This window comes from Ricinus communis, chromosome 5 (genome assembly GCF_019578655.1).
Source record: "Ricinus communis isolate WT05 ecotype wild-type chromosome 5, ASM1957865v1, whole genome shotgun sequence".
Classification (NCBI taxonomy): domain Eukaryota; kingdom Viridiplantae; phylum Streptophyta; class Magnoliopsida; order Malpighiales; family Euphorbiaceae; genus Ricinus; species Ricinus communis.
In genome coordinates, this window is record NC_063260.1 from 20,206,391 (window position 1) to 20,223,588 (window position 17,198).

Consider the following 17,198-nt stretch of genomic DNA (forward strand, 5'->3'; position numbering starts at 1 on the left):
TTTATTTATTTTTAAATATTCAAGTAATTATAAAATATTAAAAAATCTATTTAATTTTATATATAAACTCAATTATATTATTATTTATAATCAAAATAACTACGACGTTCATACAACAAGCGGGTAAACAACTAGCTTTTATAAATATATAAAAAATTTATTTAATTTTTTTTTAATAAATATTAATTTTAAAATTATTTTATTAAAATAAGAAAATTTAATGTGTCAAAATAAATACATATCAAAATAAAAATATTTAAATAGTGACAATAAAATAATTATAGTAGTCGTATAACAAGCGAGTAAACGAATAATTTTTATAAATATATAAAAAAACTTACTCAATATATAATATTTTTATAAATTTATTTTATTATAATTTAAAAAAATTTAAAAACAGTATAATTTAAATAAAGAAAAAGTGAAGAAACATGAATAAAAATTTGTGCATTGTACAATTTGAAAAGAAAGAGTATTGTTTTGCTCTCTCTTTCTCCAAACACGTATTCTGATCCGTATAGAATCATAGATCAAAATCCATATTATAAGCATTGACATGATTATGAGTTGGTATACATACCATAATTTAAGCCCCCACTTCTCATCCATAACAGGCCGTTCACTATTTTTTCACTAATGTTACTCTGCTAAAATCACTTCAGAACCCTAACTTCACTCATTCATAACATATCATTCACTATTTTTCCATTACTATTACTTTGCTAAAATCACTTTAGAACCCTAACTTTACTGTAGAGTGCCATTCTGGACACAAAGTCCAGTGACTCGCTGACTGTTCTTTGGTGATTAGCACAAAACTCACATCCAATCCCGAGCAGGCTCGAGGGAAATCCATAAAAAACGAATGCCCTGAATGTGCTCACCCACGATGAGCTTCTCCAGAAACTGAGATCTGTTATGAAAGAGGGACACTAGATGATAGACTAAAAGATATGCAGTAACCTCGTGCATTTGCTATCTCTCTGAATGCTTATGGTCTTGATGGGAATTTTCTTGTGGAAGAGATGTATCAAAAACTCTAGATTCTTCATCTAATACCAGAAGTAACTCTGCTAATGCAGTATCAGATATAAGCATATATGCTTTTAAGAATCAATTTTTTTTGGCCTGTAGAGATGTTGAGTATTGTTGCATTATTTTATTTTGAAAAGCTTGTTTTGGTTCTTACTGTTAATGCTTCCTGGTGAATGTTGGTTGCTATACCTATTCTCCTCTGTTGCCTTTGAGTTATTCAGTTGCGGCAATATTGTATTGCAGCCAGCGGTCGCCGTTGCAGGATAATAAGTGGGGTTTTATTCTTTTTATTTGTTTTATTTTATATAACGAAGGAGCAGAAGCACAAAACTGCACAGAAACTAAACGGGAACTACAAACATCTTCCTAAGTTTATTACATAATTAATTAATTTTTTTAATTTAATTTTAAACAATAATATTTAATTAATTAGTTATTTTTTTAATCATACAGTAACTTTTAATTCTAAAAACTTGTATACTCGTTATTATATTTATTACATTAATAAAATTCTAAGAAAATCAAAAAAATTTATTACAAAAGATATTTAAAAACCATTTCTAATAGTATTTTTCAATTAATTTATTTTATATTATAATTTAGAATTAAAATAAATATTAATAGTGAAATGTATATGACTAGGTGGACTAAAAACAAAAATACTATCTATTTGAACTAGGATTGCTTGCCACGTAATGCATGTAATTCGTATTATAAAATTTATAATATATAAAAATATTTAGTAAATTATCATATAATATAAAAATATTTTATATATTTTCTTTTCGGCGTATAGTAAGATTTCATAACATACACTTTATAAATTTAATCAACAATCAAATTCAAAATAAATTTAATTAATAATAAAATCTAAAATAAATTTATATAAAATTATAAAATATTTAAGTTTTGATTTATTATCAATACTAAGTTTTATATGTCTAATTTATTTAATTATATTTTTATTATGATTATTATAAAAACAATTTATTTAAATTGAATATTAATTTTTATTTATTTTCTTAAGATTATTTAATTATATTATTTTAATATTATTAAAATAATATTAAAATAATTATTAGTATCAAATTTTAAAAAATCATTTGAATGAAGTATTATAATAATCAACACTTAAAATTAATATACCAATAAAATAATTCTAAAAATATCATATATTTTTTTGACTTTGTGCTTAACTTTTTGTAAAAATTTATATTGAGTTATTTAAATTTCATTATAGACATATAGTATATGATATAATAATTCTTAATTTCTTATATGATTAGAATATAATTAGATTAATTATTAATTATTTTTATTAGAATTATTAGATTAAATTAATCACTGATTAATTATATTATGATCAAAAAATTAAATTAGTTACATATTAGAATCAAAATAAAATTGATAATTATTGATTAAATCGAAGGTGTTTTAGTCGGTTATTCATATTTTATATTATATGGGTAGATATATAGATTATAGATTTGAAGATGAACTCAAATTAGATTCCGGACAACAACAACAACCTATTCATATAGGATTAGAATTTGGAGGTGGACGTACTCAAATAGGATTCCAAAAGCAAAAGTCGTTTGTGATTGTATTTGTAATTATAACTTACACTAAAATTAAAAGAAAGAAAACGATGGAGCTGGATGATCTGTTACCAGAGCTTCTCGAGTACATACTTTCTTTAATTCCCTTGAAAAATCGTACCAGACTTAAATGTGTTTCAAAGAGATGGTACCGCATAATAACCCTTCTTCGTCGCTCTATTCCCGGAGTTTTGTGTCTATAGTCCCACTACGAAGCAACGTCTGATCATTCCTTGTGCTTCTTGCCCTAATGAAATGTCATCGGATGATTATATTGCAGCCATCGCTTTTGATGGGTTGGAAAACCACAGCTTTTAAGGTTATATGCATTAGAATAGACTATTCTTCTATGTACAGGAAGGTGAAGTCAAAAATCTATGCTCGCACTGAAGGAGAAGACTGCGGTATTACGTTCATGTCTGAGGAAAAGAAGAAGTTCATTGGTTTTAACGAAGACTTGCAGTTATTATATATGCGGATATCAGATAGCATTTTTTTCTTATAGCTTTGAGACTAAAACACTCGCTCAGGATTTTGTCCGTCCTTGTCTCGTGGACAATAATGTAGAATGTGCTATGTTTTCTGTCATGTTCAAGCCTGTAAATTTGCAGTCCATGAGTAAGTAATATTTATAATATAATATCATCTTAATTTTATATGATATTGTATCCGTATGATTTAATGTTTTCAAGAAGCCTTGTGTTAAAACTAGATGATGACGATGATCCCTTGTAATTCTATTACAAAAGTGTTGAATTTGACATTCAAACAATCGCCATCGAATAGAACTGCGATGTTAACACGATTATGATTGTTATAAGTAATTTCTTTATTTATATTTTTTTATATTTAATATTTATTTTTATTTTTTATATAAAGATATACTTATTAATTTTTATTAATAGAATATATATGTATTTTTAGAAAAATATTTTAATTGCAAGAATATTAATAAAATAGAAAATCTTTTCTGTAAGCTCCTCAAATCTACTATACTTTAGTAACACATCCATTAAAAAAGTTAATATTATCATCAACTGTAGAAAAATCTATATTTATTAAATAAAATATAATAATATAAAATAAAAAACTAAAAATTATTGTTATATATATATATATATATATATATATATGATTATTAATATCATCAAAGGAATTAAGTAAAAAATGGAAACTACGCTAAGATAAGAAGATTGGATATAGGGAAAAAAAAAATGGAGCTAATCAAATAAATCATATTTTTTTTGACCTTGTAAAATCTTAATTCTTTAAATCATTCAAAAGTGCTTTTGTTACAAACTCAAATGCTATAGAGCTTTCTAATCAAATAGGCATAGAACATGCTACCTTTGAAATCATATGGGCAACCGTATTCGTTGATTGATAAACAAAAACAAGATTACATCTATTTAAAACTCTAAGCAAATCCTGACAAACCTTAGCAAACAAAGCAAATATAAATTCGGATGCAACTCTTCCTCTAGCAGCTTAATGTTTCGAAGGCAATCAATTTCAATTTGGACTTCTTCCATCATTTTCGCATGAATCCAGGACAGGGCCTCTTTTAGTGCCCATGCTTCTGCTACATCCGGATTGGCAATATATGGTCTAGTGATTAAGACACCTGTTATCCAAACTCCCGCACCGTCCCTTAGAACAAAGCCTGCTCCTAATTTTCCTCTTTCAGCACTAGAGCTCGCGTCAACATTTAGTTTGTATTTCCCTATTGCTGGCTTCTGCCATAAACAATCTCCACCTGCAAAATGCCTCCCTAGCTGTTGATAGTCCGTCAACTTCCTTGTCTTCCCCCATTGGAAAAGAAAAGAACTAGCTCTGGATGCTACTGCTCTCCAACTCAGTTTCTTCCGGTTCCACACAACATCATTCTTATTAGTCCATAAACTCCAACAGAGTACCAAAAAGGATGCCACTATACTATCATCGAAACGCTCAAAAACTGATCGGGCACCTTCAAACAGATTTGGAGCTTGAGTTAAGACTTGATACAAATTGACATATTTCCGGCTCTGAGTTGCTACATCACACAAAATTAAAATATGCATAATGGTTTCAGGCTCAAATACACAGCAAGGGCAGCTACTATCCTCAGTTACTTTTGTCATCACCAAATTCGTTCGGACTGGCAGCCGATTTGTTAAAGCTCTCCACATAAATACTTTACATTTAGTCGCAATATTCAACTTCCATAATCTTCTCCAAACAGCAACATCAGAAGGGTACAACACAAAGAAATCAGGTTGTTGGATGCGGTACGCATCCTTAACAGAAAATTTACCTTTTAGATCTCTGAACCAAAACAACTGATCTGTACCAGCTGTAGGACTAAGAACAATACTGTTAATAAGGTTTTTATCTCTTTCAGAGAATAAATCATTTAAAATCTCTTGATCCCAATCACATATTCCTGGCTTAAGAAGACTATAGACAGGTTGCAGCCTTAACTCATTTGGCAGGTTTAATCAAACAAATCACATAGTTATTCGTTGTTAGCAAAAGAAAATGTATACTATATATATATATATATATGCTAATTAATAGATTAACAATTAATAATATAATTTTTAACATTATCAAATTAGTATAAGAAATAAAGATAATAATGAAAAGTCATATGCTAAAATTATTACCGCCACTACCATATTATTATTTTAAATATAAAATCAAAAATCAAAATGTCATATTGAAGGATAAGATGAAAAATGTTTTTTTCTTTTATAAGTATTTTTGCATTTTTCTTAACTTACTTATATTATATATAAAATACTATTAATCTAGTGTCGTAAATACTTTTAATTAAAATATAGTCTATATTAAATTAGAATAACTATTGTCATTTTTTATTTATTACAAATTTATTTTCTTATGATGAATAACTAATTTTCTATTTCATTAATCTTAATTTATTAAATAATCAAAATATAGAACCTAAATAATTAGTATTAATATTAATATTAACATTGTAAGTTACTGTCAAATTAAAAATAGAATTCTAGTTTGATTTTAAAAAATTTAATCTATAATGAAATATAAATTAGATGTTTTATTTACTAATTCATTAGATATTCCTCGTTTATTAATATTTAAAAAATAAGAGATAAATTAATATTTTTTAAGGAAAAATTAGATAATTTTTATAATAAAAAAATCATTGTAAATAAATTAATATTTTGAGGGTTTATTCTATCCAAGACTTTGATGTTGTATTATAAATTTATTATAAATAGTAAATTATCTATTCCAATTTAATTAATATAATCTTATTGTAAAAGACAGTATATCTTGACTTGCTTTTTTAATTAAATAGTAATTCTTTATTTTGAAAGATATTTAATTTCCTTTAACAAATATAAAATTACATTATATATATATGAGGGGAAAAAAGAATCTGCCTATCCAACGCTCATAACAAACTCAGATTCCATGGTACAAATTAACAAATCAGACTCGTCCACGTGTGATGAACGTTTCCCGCCAAAACAAAAACCTTCCCTTCTATAACTAACCGCCTGGGTCGCACTTTATTGTACTCGTCCACTGTATTTTTCTTGAAGCTAAATCCAGAAACTAAAGAAACAACACGAAGCTCAAAAAAAAAAAGGTTGATCAATGTCGACCAAATTTCTCTTGTTCTTAACTCTCTTTTCTATTCTCTTCATCTGCATTTCCACACTCACAGCCACTGGGACCCTTCCAGACAACGCCATCACTGTCCTCTCGGATTCAGGCTATAACTCAATGGCTCTGATTCTTGAATTCGGTTCAAGATCAATATTAATACCACCATCTCCTTCTCTCACAATCTTTTCTCCTTCTGATACTGTTTTCTCTAAGTCAGGCCAACCCTCTCTTAATCTTCTCCAGTTTCACTTCTCCCCACTTTCTTTATCTCTACATTCACTCAAATCTTTGCCATCTGGTTCCAAGATTTCAACTTTTTGGACTAATCACTCGCTTATTGTCACTTCTGATGGTGAAGATAAAGTTGAAGTTAATGGAGTCAAGATTAGTGGGTTTCCTGTTTATGATGATGGATCTTTGGTGATTTTTGGAATCGACAAAATTCTTGATCCCAATTTTCAGGTTCTTGATTCTATGAGGCCACCTCCTTTACATAATCTTGACTGTCCTGCTTTGGATGCTAATGGTGACGGTCATATAGACAGGGGTCACTCGTTTAAGGAGGCAAGTGAGGTTTTGAGATCAAGAGAGTATTCTGTTATGGCCTCTTTTCTTGATTTGCAATTGACTGAGTTCAAGGATCAAATGAGATTAACTATCTTTGCACCAACTGATGAATCTGTTCAGGGTTCTCTAGGTCATATCAGTGAGTATAAATCAATCTTTCTTAGGCATTTCGTGCCCTGTACGCTATCCATGATTAACCTGATTGGTATTGAATCTGCTGGAATACAGTTGCATGCTTACTTGGACGGGTTCCTGGTTAATTTCACTACACATGGTGACAATGTGAGGGTCAATGGAGTTCAGGTTATAGCTCCTAAGATTTATAACAATAGTTGGCTTGTGGTTCATGGTCTTGATGGGAGTTTGATTGTTGAAGAGATGCATCAAGAAGCGCCACATTCTTCATCCGATAAAATAAGCAACTGTGCTGATGCGGTACGCGGTTGTGTGTTCTTCGTTGCCTTTTGGCTTCTATTTCTTCTCTTCATCGTTTATGAGAACACTTTCACGGGCGTCATATTCCTCATTCTTCTGGGTCTTCTCAGTTCTCTTCAGCTTCTGTAAGAACGCTTAAAAGTGCACGCCTTCATTCTTTTTTCCAGTCCTTTCTTGTGAAAGATTCTGGAGTTCTGGTAGTTTTGATGTCGTAAACGGCATTCTATTGCTTACTGACTTGGTTTAAATCAAGAACCCTAATATGTTTGTAAAGTCCTTTAACAATTTCAAGTGCTGATCCATTTGTTAATATTCTATATGACGTCTAATTCCGATTTCCCTTGATAATTGATTTTGTGATTTTCATTTGAATATTCCTTAGCTTGCGCTAATTTGCACAAGTTGTTCAATGATCTGATGTGGTTTAACAGAGCTCCTGAAAATGTGAGAACATATCTAGCTTTTGAGATACGAATCTTGCTACATTTTTGCTGTTTCTTAGTACAGTTTCTATTACATAGTCCTTTTTAATTTCTTTTTTCTATAGAGATGATGAATGTTGTAGCATCGATTCAGTGTCAGGATATTGTTTGATCCTTGCTGTCAACGTTCCATGGTGAATGTTGTTACGCCTATTCTCCTCTTTTGTGTTGGTTTTCACTCTATTATTTTACAACTTCATTCAGTTGCTCTTAAAACCTGGCTGTTGTTAATATTAAAGTGTCATTGGTAGCATGGGGGTTTATTCAAGACCTTTAAACCAATTGCATTTAGAAGCTATTCCGATAGCTTTACCAGCATTTAGATGATAATAAACCTCAGGGCATAAATGAAGAAACAAGAAAAATTGTTAAACCCAGTATTTGTTCATCCTCCATTTGGAAACCACCATTTAAGAGAGAAAAAAGGAAAAAAAACTTTCTGCACGTGATGCTACTAGGTGCAGCCAAAGCATCTCTATGGAGAGCCCTACATAGGTAAGCCACTGATAGGCATATGCTTACTGTCCATCAGATAGGAAAGCAATATGAATCATGAACTGTATCTTAGAATTTAGACACTTATCTGACGATTTAAAAGTCGGTAACATTCTTGATCACCATGAATGTTAGGGAAAATAGGATACTAAATTTCGTAACATTAAGCCAGATGTACACATGTTTTGAACCATGTTACAGAGTCCCCATCAAATATCATCTTAGGTGAACCCAAGTCCACTGAATGAGCTGTTTTTGGAAGTTGCCGATGATCTAGAGGTGCATAGTTTGACATGTGGCATCTCTTACTGAACTCAACAAACGTACGGAGTTTTCCTTAGCTTATCAATCTTCTGAGCCAAAAGCACAACAGTGTCCTTCCTTCCATCCTCAATTAAAGCTTGTTTCAGATGACTAAATAAAGCAGCTGGAGGCCGAATACCTACATCCAACATCTCCTGAAAGTATTTGCAAGCTATATCTAGCTTATTCTCATGGCACAAACTGTTAATTAGTATAGAGAACATATGCATACCAGGATGTACTCCCTTGGCCTTCATCCGATCCCAAACTTTTATTGCCGATTCCACTTTGTCCATGTTGCAAAACATCCTAACTATGATATCATAGGTGCTTACAGTGGGCTCACATTCCTCCTCGCTGCTCATTTTCTCAAAAACCGAAAAAGCCTCTGTTGTCTTTTCAGCCTTTATCAAATGATGAAGAATTATATCGTAAGTTCTCGAATTTGGACCAACCCCAGATTTCCTCATCTCATCAACCATCCTATACGCATCATCTATCCTCATTGACCAACAATAAGCTCCCACAACCGCATTGTAAGTAGGTGTCTCCGGGGCAAACCCACTAGCCTTTGATCGACGGAAAAACTCAAGAGCTTCGCTCAACCTCCTAACAGAACCTAACCCATTAATTAAAGTACAAAAGATATGAGGACTAGGCTGGCAATTCTTTGATTCCATCTCGCGGAACAACTCAATTGCATCATCATACTTCCTAACCTTACAATATGCATTGATAAGAATACCATAAGTCACAACATCAGGTTCAAAGCCCTCATCTTTCATTTCCCTATAAACCTCATCTAACTTCAACAAGTTTTTCTCTTGACCCCAACCCTCTAGCAATATGGTATAAGACTTGATATCAGGCACAAACCTTCTCATTTTCATTTTATCAAACACGTTTTGTGCGCTCAGCACCTGCCTAGACTTGATCAAAGTATCAAGCAATCTATTAAAATCTGTTGATTCAATCTTCAATCCAAATTTCTCCATTTTCTCAAATGTATTCATTGCTTCTTTAACTTTTCCCGATCTTGCATATCTCCGAGAAATCAATGCAAAAGTCTCCTTAGTTAATACCCCTTTTCGCTTCATATCATTAACTAAATTCCATATCATATTAAACTGCTTGATTTTTCCCAGAGAATCAATCAAAGCATTGTAGCTCTCGGTGTTATACATGAAACCTTTTTGCTTCTCTGCCCATTTAAAGAAAGACAATGCAAGAGCACCAGCATTGCTTAATCTCTTTAATACCTCTAATACCAAAGCTGGTGATACCTTAAAAGAAGCACCAAGGAGCAATTTCTCGATGCTTGAATTGGGATTTTTTGATAAAAGTCTGCAGATATTCCTGGTATCTTCAATGATTTTATCTGTAAAAATTTCTGGGTTTTGCTCCAAATCAGCATGAATTGATCGTTGAAAATTAAGATGAGGACTTAACAAAGCTCTACCTCTTGAGTTACGAGTGAAAGTTTGATTTTTGATGACCTGCTGCAAATTAATAAATGACTGGATAATGAGATGTTGAGAACATAAATGGGTTGAGTAATGATCGTGTCTTTTTAGTGTTCTTGATAGAAGATACAAAGATCGAGGGTGACTCATTCTGCGCGAGAGAAAATCAGGTTCGGCTATCCCAGTGAAACATTTTTGGTGATTGATGACGGGAAGAAGTTAAAAGGGTCATTATTTACAAAGCCTCAACAGTTGCTTACTTGCTAGGCTCAGTTGGGACTTTCAATATCGCTTAAGCTCTAAATTCCTTGACATGAAATTGGATTGAAGTAATGGTTCAAGGAAAAAGGTTTACTTTTCTAGAGACAAAAGGTACTGTTTCAATAATAAATAGGATCAGGACCGTCAAGGATACAGTAGCGAGTTTTAAAATCTCAGTCGGAGTTGAAATCAGTTTAAAAAAGAATATTGAAGTAATAGCTGGCCCAGAAAACCTATATCTAACATTTATTATCACAGCTTCATTTTGTTTCCCCATTATCTCCTCTTCCGTAGAAGTAAACAAGTGACGATACTTGTTTCATCAACAAACAAGCATGAAGAGAAGCATCATATCATTATACATGGTTAACTGAGCATAAATTGGAAACAAATGAGTGAGCTTCTGCTACAGAGTTGGAAGAATGCTAAACAACAAAAGAACTTTAACATACAACAACTTGCCAAGGGCAGCACAAAGAGGGAGATGTTCTTATTGATTGAAACTGTCCAACTGTTGGTGGCTCTAGAAACAGATACTACCGTGACAGTATACAACCAAAAACCCCAAGCGAATTCACTTGCTTATCCCTTCAACTCTGCCACTTCTATAAACATTCATAGCGTGTAATTGAATCCCCCGTGAAATGGACCCAAGGACCAAAGAATCAAAGATCAAGGGATGGAAAATCTTTGCATTGATGGAAGAAATTCAGATGCAAAAGTCTTGCACGATGTCTTGGACAATAAGCCTTTCAAACGCAACTTCATTTGCACTGGTTCATCTGTGAATTCCACTCATCAAGAAGGTTTCTGATAGTGTCTTCAAATCTTTTGGCCTGCGGACCAGGCTTAACCACATTTACATCGCCCCATTGGGAGCAAGGATCCATCCACCAGCTCCTCCTGCCAGTGCACCAAGCACCTGGAGCAGCTTGGTTATATCCACGCTTGAGGATCTTCTCGTCAACCATGTCTAGTATAGGATCATTCCTCTTGAACTGTCTTGCAAAAGCTGCCCCACTTTGAACCATTTGATCATAATCAGAAATGTTCAAGAAATGTGGTTCCATCTTTGGAGGATTGTCCCAGACCATATACCGCAGATCACTGTTCACGGTAGTGTTCTTAAACTCTGGTGCATTGCATATGACAGAGTGGAAATAGCCTTCTTCAGATAATATCATGTTGTTGAAGTACATAAGAAGGGTTCGTGGAAGGTTATCCCAACCAAGAATGCAAAATTCAAGAAATGATCGGCTCAAGATGACCCATGGGGAACCTGCAAACAGTTATTGCATGCAGCATCCCGTAAAAATAATGAATACCCATAACTTGGGTTGTGAACTCTGCATAACAGCATACTATTTGAGAATGGACATTACCTGTGAATACCTTGAAAGCATCAGGTGTTCCACGCTTCTGCGTGGCATGAAAAATCTGGCTCCTTCTTGCAAGGTAAATTCCTGGGTCAACAACAATAGGCTGGAATCTCTGAGATCTGCATGAAAGTCAGGCAGATAGGAATGAGATCACTATTATTTCTGCAACATACAAATTTACCAAGAAAGGGTAGCCTACTCTTTCCACCCAAGATCACTGGTGTGATCTATGAAATTAAAGTCTCTGCTAATGGAGGAGAAAACATGAGACAAATCTGGAAGCAGATCAACATGAGCAAACATCAAAAAGTTAGAGAATTCTCACCAAGGAATATGGAACAGCAGAACGAAATCATAAACAAAGGTCGATGGAATTTATCTTTCAATAACACAATAAATTGACAGCCACCAGGCCCTAGATACTAAAGGTTTGCTAGCAAAGTATGAAGTTGAACAAAATAGAATTTGAAACCATTATTAAAAAAAAATGCAAGGGCCACACATGCCAAAATTTATAGAAACTCAAAAATGATGAAAAGCATGTAAGATAGACCATATCCTTATATGAACCTAGAAAAAAAACCGATTCCAATCTTCTGGAATTAAACTATTAAGGTTGCTAAACCTGTTTATCATGACACAGAAGAGGTCAGGTGCCAAAAAAGAATCATGAACTGTACATAATCTACAATGATTTTATTGATGATACTTGTTCATTAGTGGTAATCTAACCTAGCATAGATGAAGATTCCATGGGTGGAAAGAAGATATATAGTTGAGACTGCTAAATACTGTAGTTTTTAAAGAAGATACGCCTGATCTCAGCAATGTCCAGAAAAATTACCAAGTATGATGAGTTCTGAAGCCATAATATCAATCAATGAAAAATATATGCAGTGCTTTTGCCAGCAATGCAGCAGATTAGGCAATTGCGAGGACCTACAACAAGGGAGGAAGGAGACACATCCTGCTACAGTCAATAGAACCTTCTTTATGATACTGTGTATCTGTTATAAAGACATATCAGGGTAGTTGCATAATCAGCAACCCACATCACAACTATCATCTGGAAAAGAAGGGGCTCCAATTCGAAAAGAGATAAGCTAAAACCAGCTTATTAACAAAGATCTCTCTGTCATGCACACCCAGAGTTATCAAAACCATATTTTTTGATATGATATAAACAACTTTATCTTTTAGGACCTTCCAAACACAATTTACAATCTTCTAACTTCTAACTTCAATTACAGAATTGTTCCAAATGTAGCATTTGTTGCGTATATTTTGCACAGTGGTATAAAATTTCACTCATTCATCTCGATATAAGACCCTTTACTGCATGCTCCTACAAACAATTTTTGTTCTCTCTGAGAGAATGGGCAAATAATAATATCTCCAAACAAAGCTTAAACATGGGCTGATCCACAACATTTTTCCTCATAATAGATAAGCAGCACTAGGGCTAACTGCACAATTTCACTAGTTTACAAGGTTTATCACAACCACTATGTTATTTCTAGAATCTATGCCTAGAAATACCCCTTTGTAAAGAAAACTTTTCCCAATACCATACCTGTTAAAAGTGCTGCTTATAGGGCCTCACCACTGTAAGACTACAGGTTCCTTGGTAGTTGGTAGTTTGGTGATTCTGTAACTAGCCAACTTCATTAGATAATAAGGTTCAATAAAGCAGCTAGCCACCCAACAAATTTATTAAGCTTCATTGGCTTTGTTAACCAAACAGAAAAGTCAACCAGGATGAAACAGAAAAAGAAATGCCTTGTTCCATTCCTTTGAGTTTTATCCAAATTCCAAAGCTTTCAATGGCTAGCTTTGCAAACCACAGTAACAAATTTCTCAGAGATCAAGAACTCATGCCATCAAATATGTCAAAGAAACAAAATCTTAATGAATATGCAGAAAGGGAAAGTAAATTTTGATGTTTCCATTGAACTTCAAGAATGATAACAGCAAAGGAACTCAGCATCAAGAGTTAAAAAATGCACCCGTTAAATACACTGACGAGCAAAAATGAAACATTCATAAACTACAGATGGGCGTTATAGGCTATCCAACTAAAATCTTGCAAAGCAAAGTAACAATATGCCTGTTTCTTTTCAAGCATATTCATCATAAGAGTGGAGGAAGAAAATAAGAGATAAACAACAGAGTGCTCAATAAATAATTTGATAAACAAACACCATAAACAGCTATCAAGTACTCCTAAAAGATTAACTATTCAAAATTAGGAAAAAAAAAAAAAAATCAATATGGAAACGACACGCCAGTCACATGAATTCATAACAAAGAAAACTAATTGCTAAAGAAGAAGGAAAAACATACCATCCTGAGTCAACAAGGGATAATCAAATGCACTCAGTGCGACAAACCAGTTCCATCCTGATTGCACCCTCAACAGAATGGCAGCAGCACGCAAAGTTGCAGCCAAATTAGACGAACCCATATAAACAAGCCGACTAGGCTTCCCAACAACATCAACATTAGCAAATGACCTGATTGCAGGCACTGCATTTATAGCCCAAACAAGTCTCGCTCTTTCCTCATCAGATGCATCAGCACCCAAATGCAACAAGTAATGGTTCCTTGGGTGATATACAGCCAGCAATAGCCTTAGGATCCGGTCCCCATCACCACGGCCACCGGAGATATAGTAGGCAAAAGCAGGAGGATAGTGGGTGCCATGACGGACTATAGAAGGGAAAGATTTTGGAGAACTAAGAGCAGAGATTGAGTAAAATAAGAGAAACAAAAGAGATATAAATGCTGCAGAGAAGAGTGTAAAAAGCCATCTTTTCTCTGCTCCCATAGTAATAACAACAGTAAAATCCAATCTTGTTCCTGTTCCTGTTCTTGTTCTCGGTGGTTAAATTGATAATGGGGCATAAGTTGGCACCCAAAAAAAAAAATCAAATCAAAGTTCAAAATCTTATGCTAAATTTCATGTTTAAAATGAAATAAACATATGGATTGATGAAGACTCAAAACATACCTTTTTGATTCTGATGATTATAGAAGAAATGGGTAATAATCAAAATTAAAATTTTTTGAGGGTAAAGTTCAATTTTTAGGAAAAGCAAGAGATGGGTACTTCGTCAAATGAAGATTTTGGAGTTGAATTTTGGATTTGAGAGGGAGTTGACAAATGGATGTTTTGGGATCTTGAGATTAGCTAACATTGGCACTAACAAGTTGAAGAGAGAGAGAGAGAGAGAGTTGTTGTATAGCACAAACTAGATCAGAAAAAGTGTCAATTTTTCCTTTATTTCTCTTTTTATGTTTTAAATCTCTGCCTCTATTTTACTCTCTGTCTTGTCTCTCTGACTCAATTTATTTGCATATACTGATATCCAAATCTTTCTACTTCTTTCTGTCTTCAAATGCTAAATATTGGCAGCTTAGGGTTAGGGTTTTCAGGTTAGATTTTGTTTTTCTTTCTGAATTGAAACTGAACATAATGGAAAAATTAAAATCTCCGTCATGATACTATTTTATTTTTCTGATCTGTACGAGTAAGAACAGCTTTGGTCCACGATTTTTCACTTTAATACTCATATCATAGCGAGTGGAAAGTCACTCGCTGTGAAGAAGAAACATTTGTCCATATATAGATGCGTGGCCTGATATTGTTAGTTGGATTTAAAAGGTATAATCCACGCTCAATTTGAGGAATGGAAACAGGCTTTTCTTTTTCTTTTAATAGATCCTGTTCCATTTCGTTTTCATATTGTTTTATTATTGACCGACTGATCTTTGTGGGCCATCTGGAAGTTCTCATCTTCATTGTAATTGAAAACTGTTTCCTTTTAGTTTTCAGTTTCACCATGCATTTTGCTACTGATAAATCAATGGTTTTACTAATGAATTTTCTCTGGTAAAAAATAAAGGAAAAATTACATTTTAGTGTTCAAATTTATTACAAAATAACGATTGAGTAATTAAATTTTTAAAATCAATAGTTGAATGTGATAATTTATAAAAAAATATTAATAAATTGGTATTTTTAATAGGTGACATTTCAGATTTTTTTCAAAAATTTTAATAATATAAAAAAAAGTAAAAATTATAAAAAAACTAAAGTGAATTCATTAATAATATTGTATTTGAATAAATTTTATTTATATAACTCTTTTTCTTTAACCTCTATTAGTCGTCAATTTAGTAGTTTTAATATTTAATTTTTAATTCATGAATCCTAATATTCATTACTATGAAACTGTAATGACTCGATAAAAATATATTTATATATGATGAACAAGTTTATTATTTTATTATTTTTACAATACATTTTTATTGTATGTCTCTTATTTTATCTCATTTAACATAAAAAAATTCATATTAATATTTAAAATATATAACCTGCTAAGAATATTTATTCTTTTTATAACTTACTATACTTAATTATTAATTTTAAGAGTTCAATTACTATATTGATATTTTTTGATAAATTTAAAAACAAAAGATATTATTCCTAAAACAAACAAAAAAACTTGAATTCCTAATATTCTGTACTTAAAGTTGAACACACTATAAAATTTATGCTAGTTTATGAAGGTTTACTAATTTATATAATCAATTATTTTTTGAGTAAATTTAGAATACTATAAGTGCAGCCTATGGATAATTTGTTTTATTAATAAAAATTAGATAAATGTTTCTTCGAACGGTTCATTCTAATAAAATTAAAATTATAAAATTATAAATTCAATGACTTCGTATTGTAGGAATTTTATAAAATATCTAAAATATATAAAAGAATATAATTACAAATGAATTATATTCAATTGTTTTAAAATTTTAAAATAAATACTCATATCTTTATTTTTTAAAATATTTTTTAATAATAACTTTTTAAAATTTTACAATTAAAAAAATGACATAGCAAATTAACATACTAAAAGAAAATTTAATAAGTTAGCAAAAGAAAAATATATTTAAATGTATAATGTGTGAAATGATACACATATACGAGATAAATAATAGTTAAATTGTTAAGCCCATGACATTTATTTTTATTAATTGATAATTATTATTCTTTTAGTAAACATAGTCGACTTGTCAAGTTATCTTTCTTACTATAAAATTTTAAAAATTATCATCGAAAAGTATTTTAAAACAAATTTAAAGCATAAGTATTTGTTTTATAATTTTAAAATAATTAAATAAAAATTATTAAAAGTGCAAAGTTTATGATTTAATTGGTAATTAGGCATACATATCAAGTAAGTATTAGTATAAATAATCATACTTAAAGTAATTAAATTAAATTAATAATAATAATAATAATAATAATAATAAACAATAATAATTATACTATTTGATTTGATAAACAAACAATAAACATATCATTTCAACTTAAATAAAAATAAAAATTTAGAATAAATATGAATATGTGCCTAAATATATAAAGTTTTTATAAGCATTGAGAAGAATATAAAGAAAATAATTCAATTACCCTGCAAAAGAGAAAAAAAAATTCAAATAAGAAATTATATATAGTTAATAATATAAGTATTTTTTATT

The 17,198-nt window shown here is 31.3% G+C and overlaps 4 protein-coding genes across 5 annotated transcripts; 1 reads left to right on the top strand and 3 right to left on the bottom strand.

Annotated features, from left to right (window-relative positions):
• Positions 1-4,042: 4,042 nt before the first annotated feature.
• LOC125370023 lies at positions 4,043-6,076 on the bottom strand. Its single transcript, XM_048373593.1, has 2 exons — positions 6,066-6,076; positions 4,043-5,090 (listed from the first exon to the last, which is right to left on the bottom strand). Exons 1-2 carry the CDS (start codon positions 6,074-6,076, stop codon positions 4,043-4,045), a joined length of 1,059 nt encoding a protein of 352 aa, XP_048229550.1.
• Positions 6,077-6,200: 124 nt separating this feature from the next.
• On the top strand, positions 6,201-7,699 carry LOC8286062 (putative fasciclin-like arabinogalactan protein 20). Its single transcript, XM_002531018.2, has one exon. It carries the CDS (start codon positions 6,261-6,263, stop codon positions 7,401-7,403), a length of 1,143 nt encoding a protein of 380 aa, XP_002531064.2. The 5' UTR covers positions 6,201-6,260; the 3' UTR covers positions 7,404-7,699.
• Positions 7,700-8,289: 590 nt separating this feature from the next.
• On the bottom strand, positions 8,290-10,476 carry LOC8286061 (pentatricopeptide repeat-containing protein At1g71060, mitochondrial). Its single transcript, XM_002531017.4, has one exon. The coding sequence runs from the start codon at positions 10,165-10,167 to the stop codon at positions 8,566-8,568; it is 1,602 nt and encodes a 533-aa protein (XP_002531063.2). The 5' UTR covers positions 10,168-10,476; the 3' UTR covers positions 8,290-8,565.
• A 138-nt stretch (positions 10,477-10,614) lies between these two features.
• Positions 10,615-15,141, bottom strand: LOC8286060 (beta-glucuronosyltransferase GlcAT14A). Of its 2 annotated transcripts, XM_048374003.1 has the most exons (5): positions 14,001-15,141; positions 12,502-12,624; positions 11,857-11,932; positions 11,661-11,776; positions 10,615-11,557 (listed from the first exon to the last, which is right to left on the bottom strand). In XM_048374003.1, exons 1-5 carry the CDS (start codon positions 14,482-14,484, stop codon positions 11,043-11,045), a joined length of 1,314 nt encoding a protein of 437 aa, XP_048229960.1. In that variant the 5' UTR covers positions 14,485-15,141; the 3' UTR covers positions 10,615-11,042. The 2 variants fall into 2 exon arrangements, with proteins under 2 accessions (XP_048229960.1, XP_002531062.1); XM_002531016.4 differs by lacking the exon at positions 12,502-12,624 and having other exon boundaries at positions 14,001-15,139.
• Between the last annotated feature and the right edge of the window lie 2,057 nt (positions 15,142-17,198).

What these genes read in the sequence shown, in the direction of transcription:
- LOC8286062 (XM_002531018.2), top strand. Translation starts at nt 6,261, where the DNA reads ATGTCGACCAAATTTCTCTTGTTCTTAACTCTCTTTTCTATTCTCTTC.
- LOC8286061 (XM_002531017.4), bottom strand. Translation starts at nt 10,167, where the DNA reads ATGAGTCACCCTCGATCTTTGTATCTTCTATCAAGAACACTAAAAAGA.
- LOC8286060 (XM_048374003.1), bottom strand. Translation starts at nt 14,484, where the DNA reads ATGGGAGCAGAGAAAAGATGGCTTTTTACACTCTTCTCTGCAGCATTT. An exon ending in TCCCTTGTTGACTCAGGATG is followed by an intron (nt 12,625 to 14,000) that starts GTATGTTTTTCC and finishes TGACTGTAGCAG; the next exon opens with GATGTGTCTCCTTCCTCCCT. An exon ending in TTCAGAACTCATCATACTTG is followed by an intron (nt 11,933 to 12,501) that starts GTAATTTTTCTG and finishes ATCTGCTTCCAG; the next exon opens with ATTTGTCTCATGTTTTCTCC.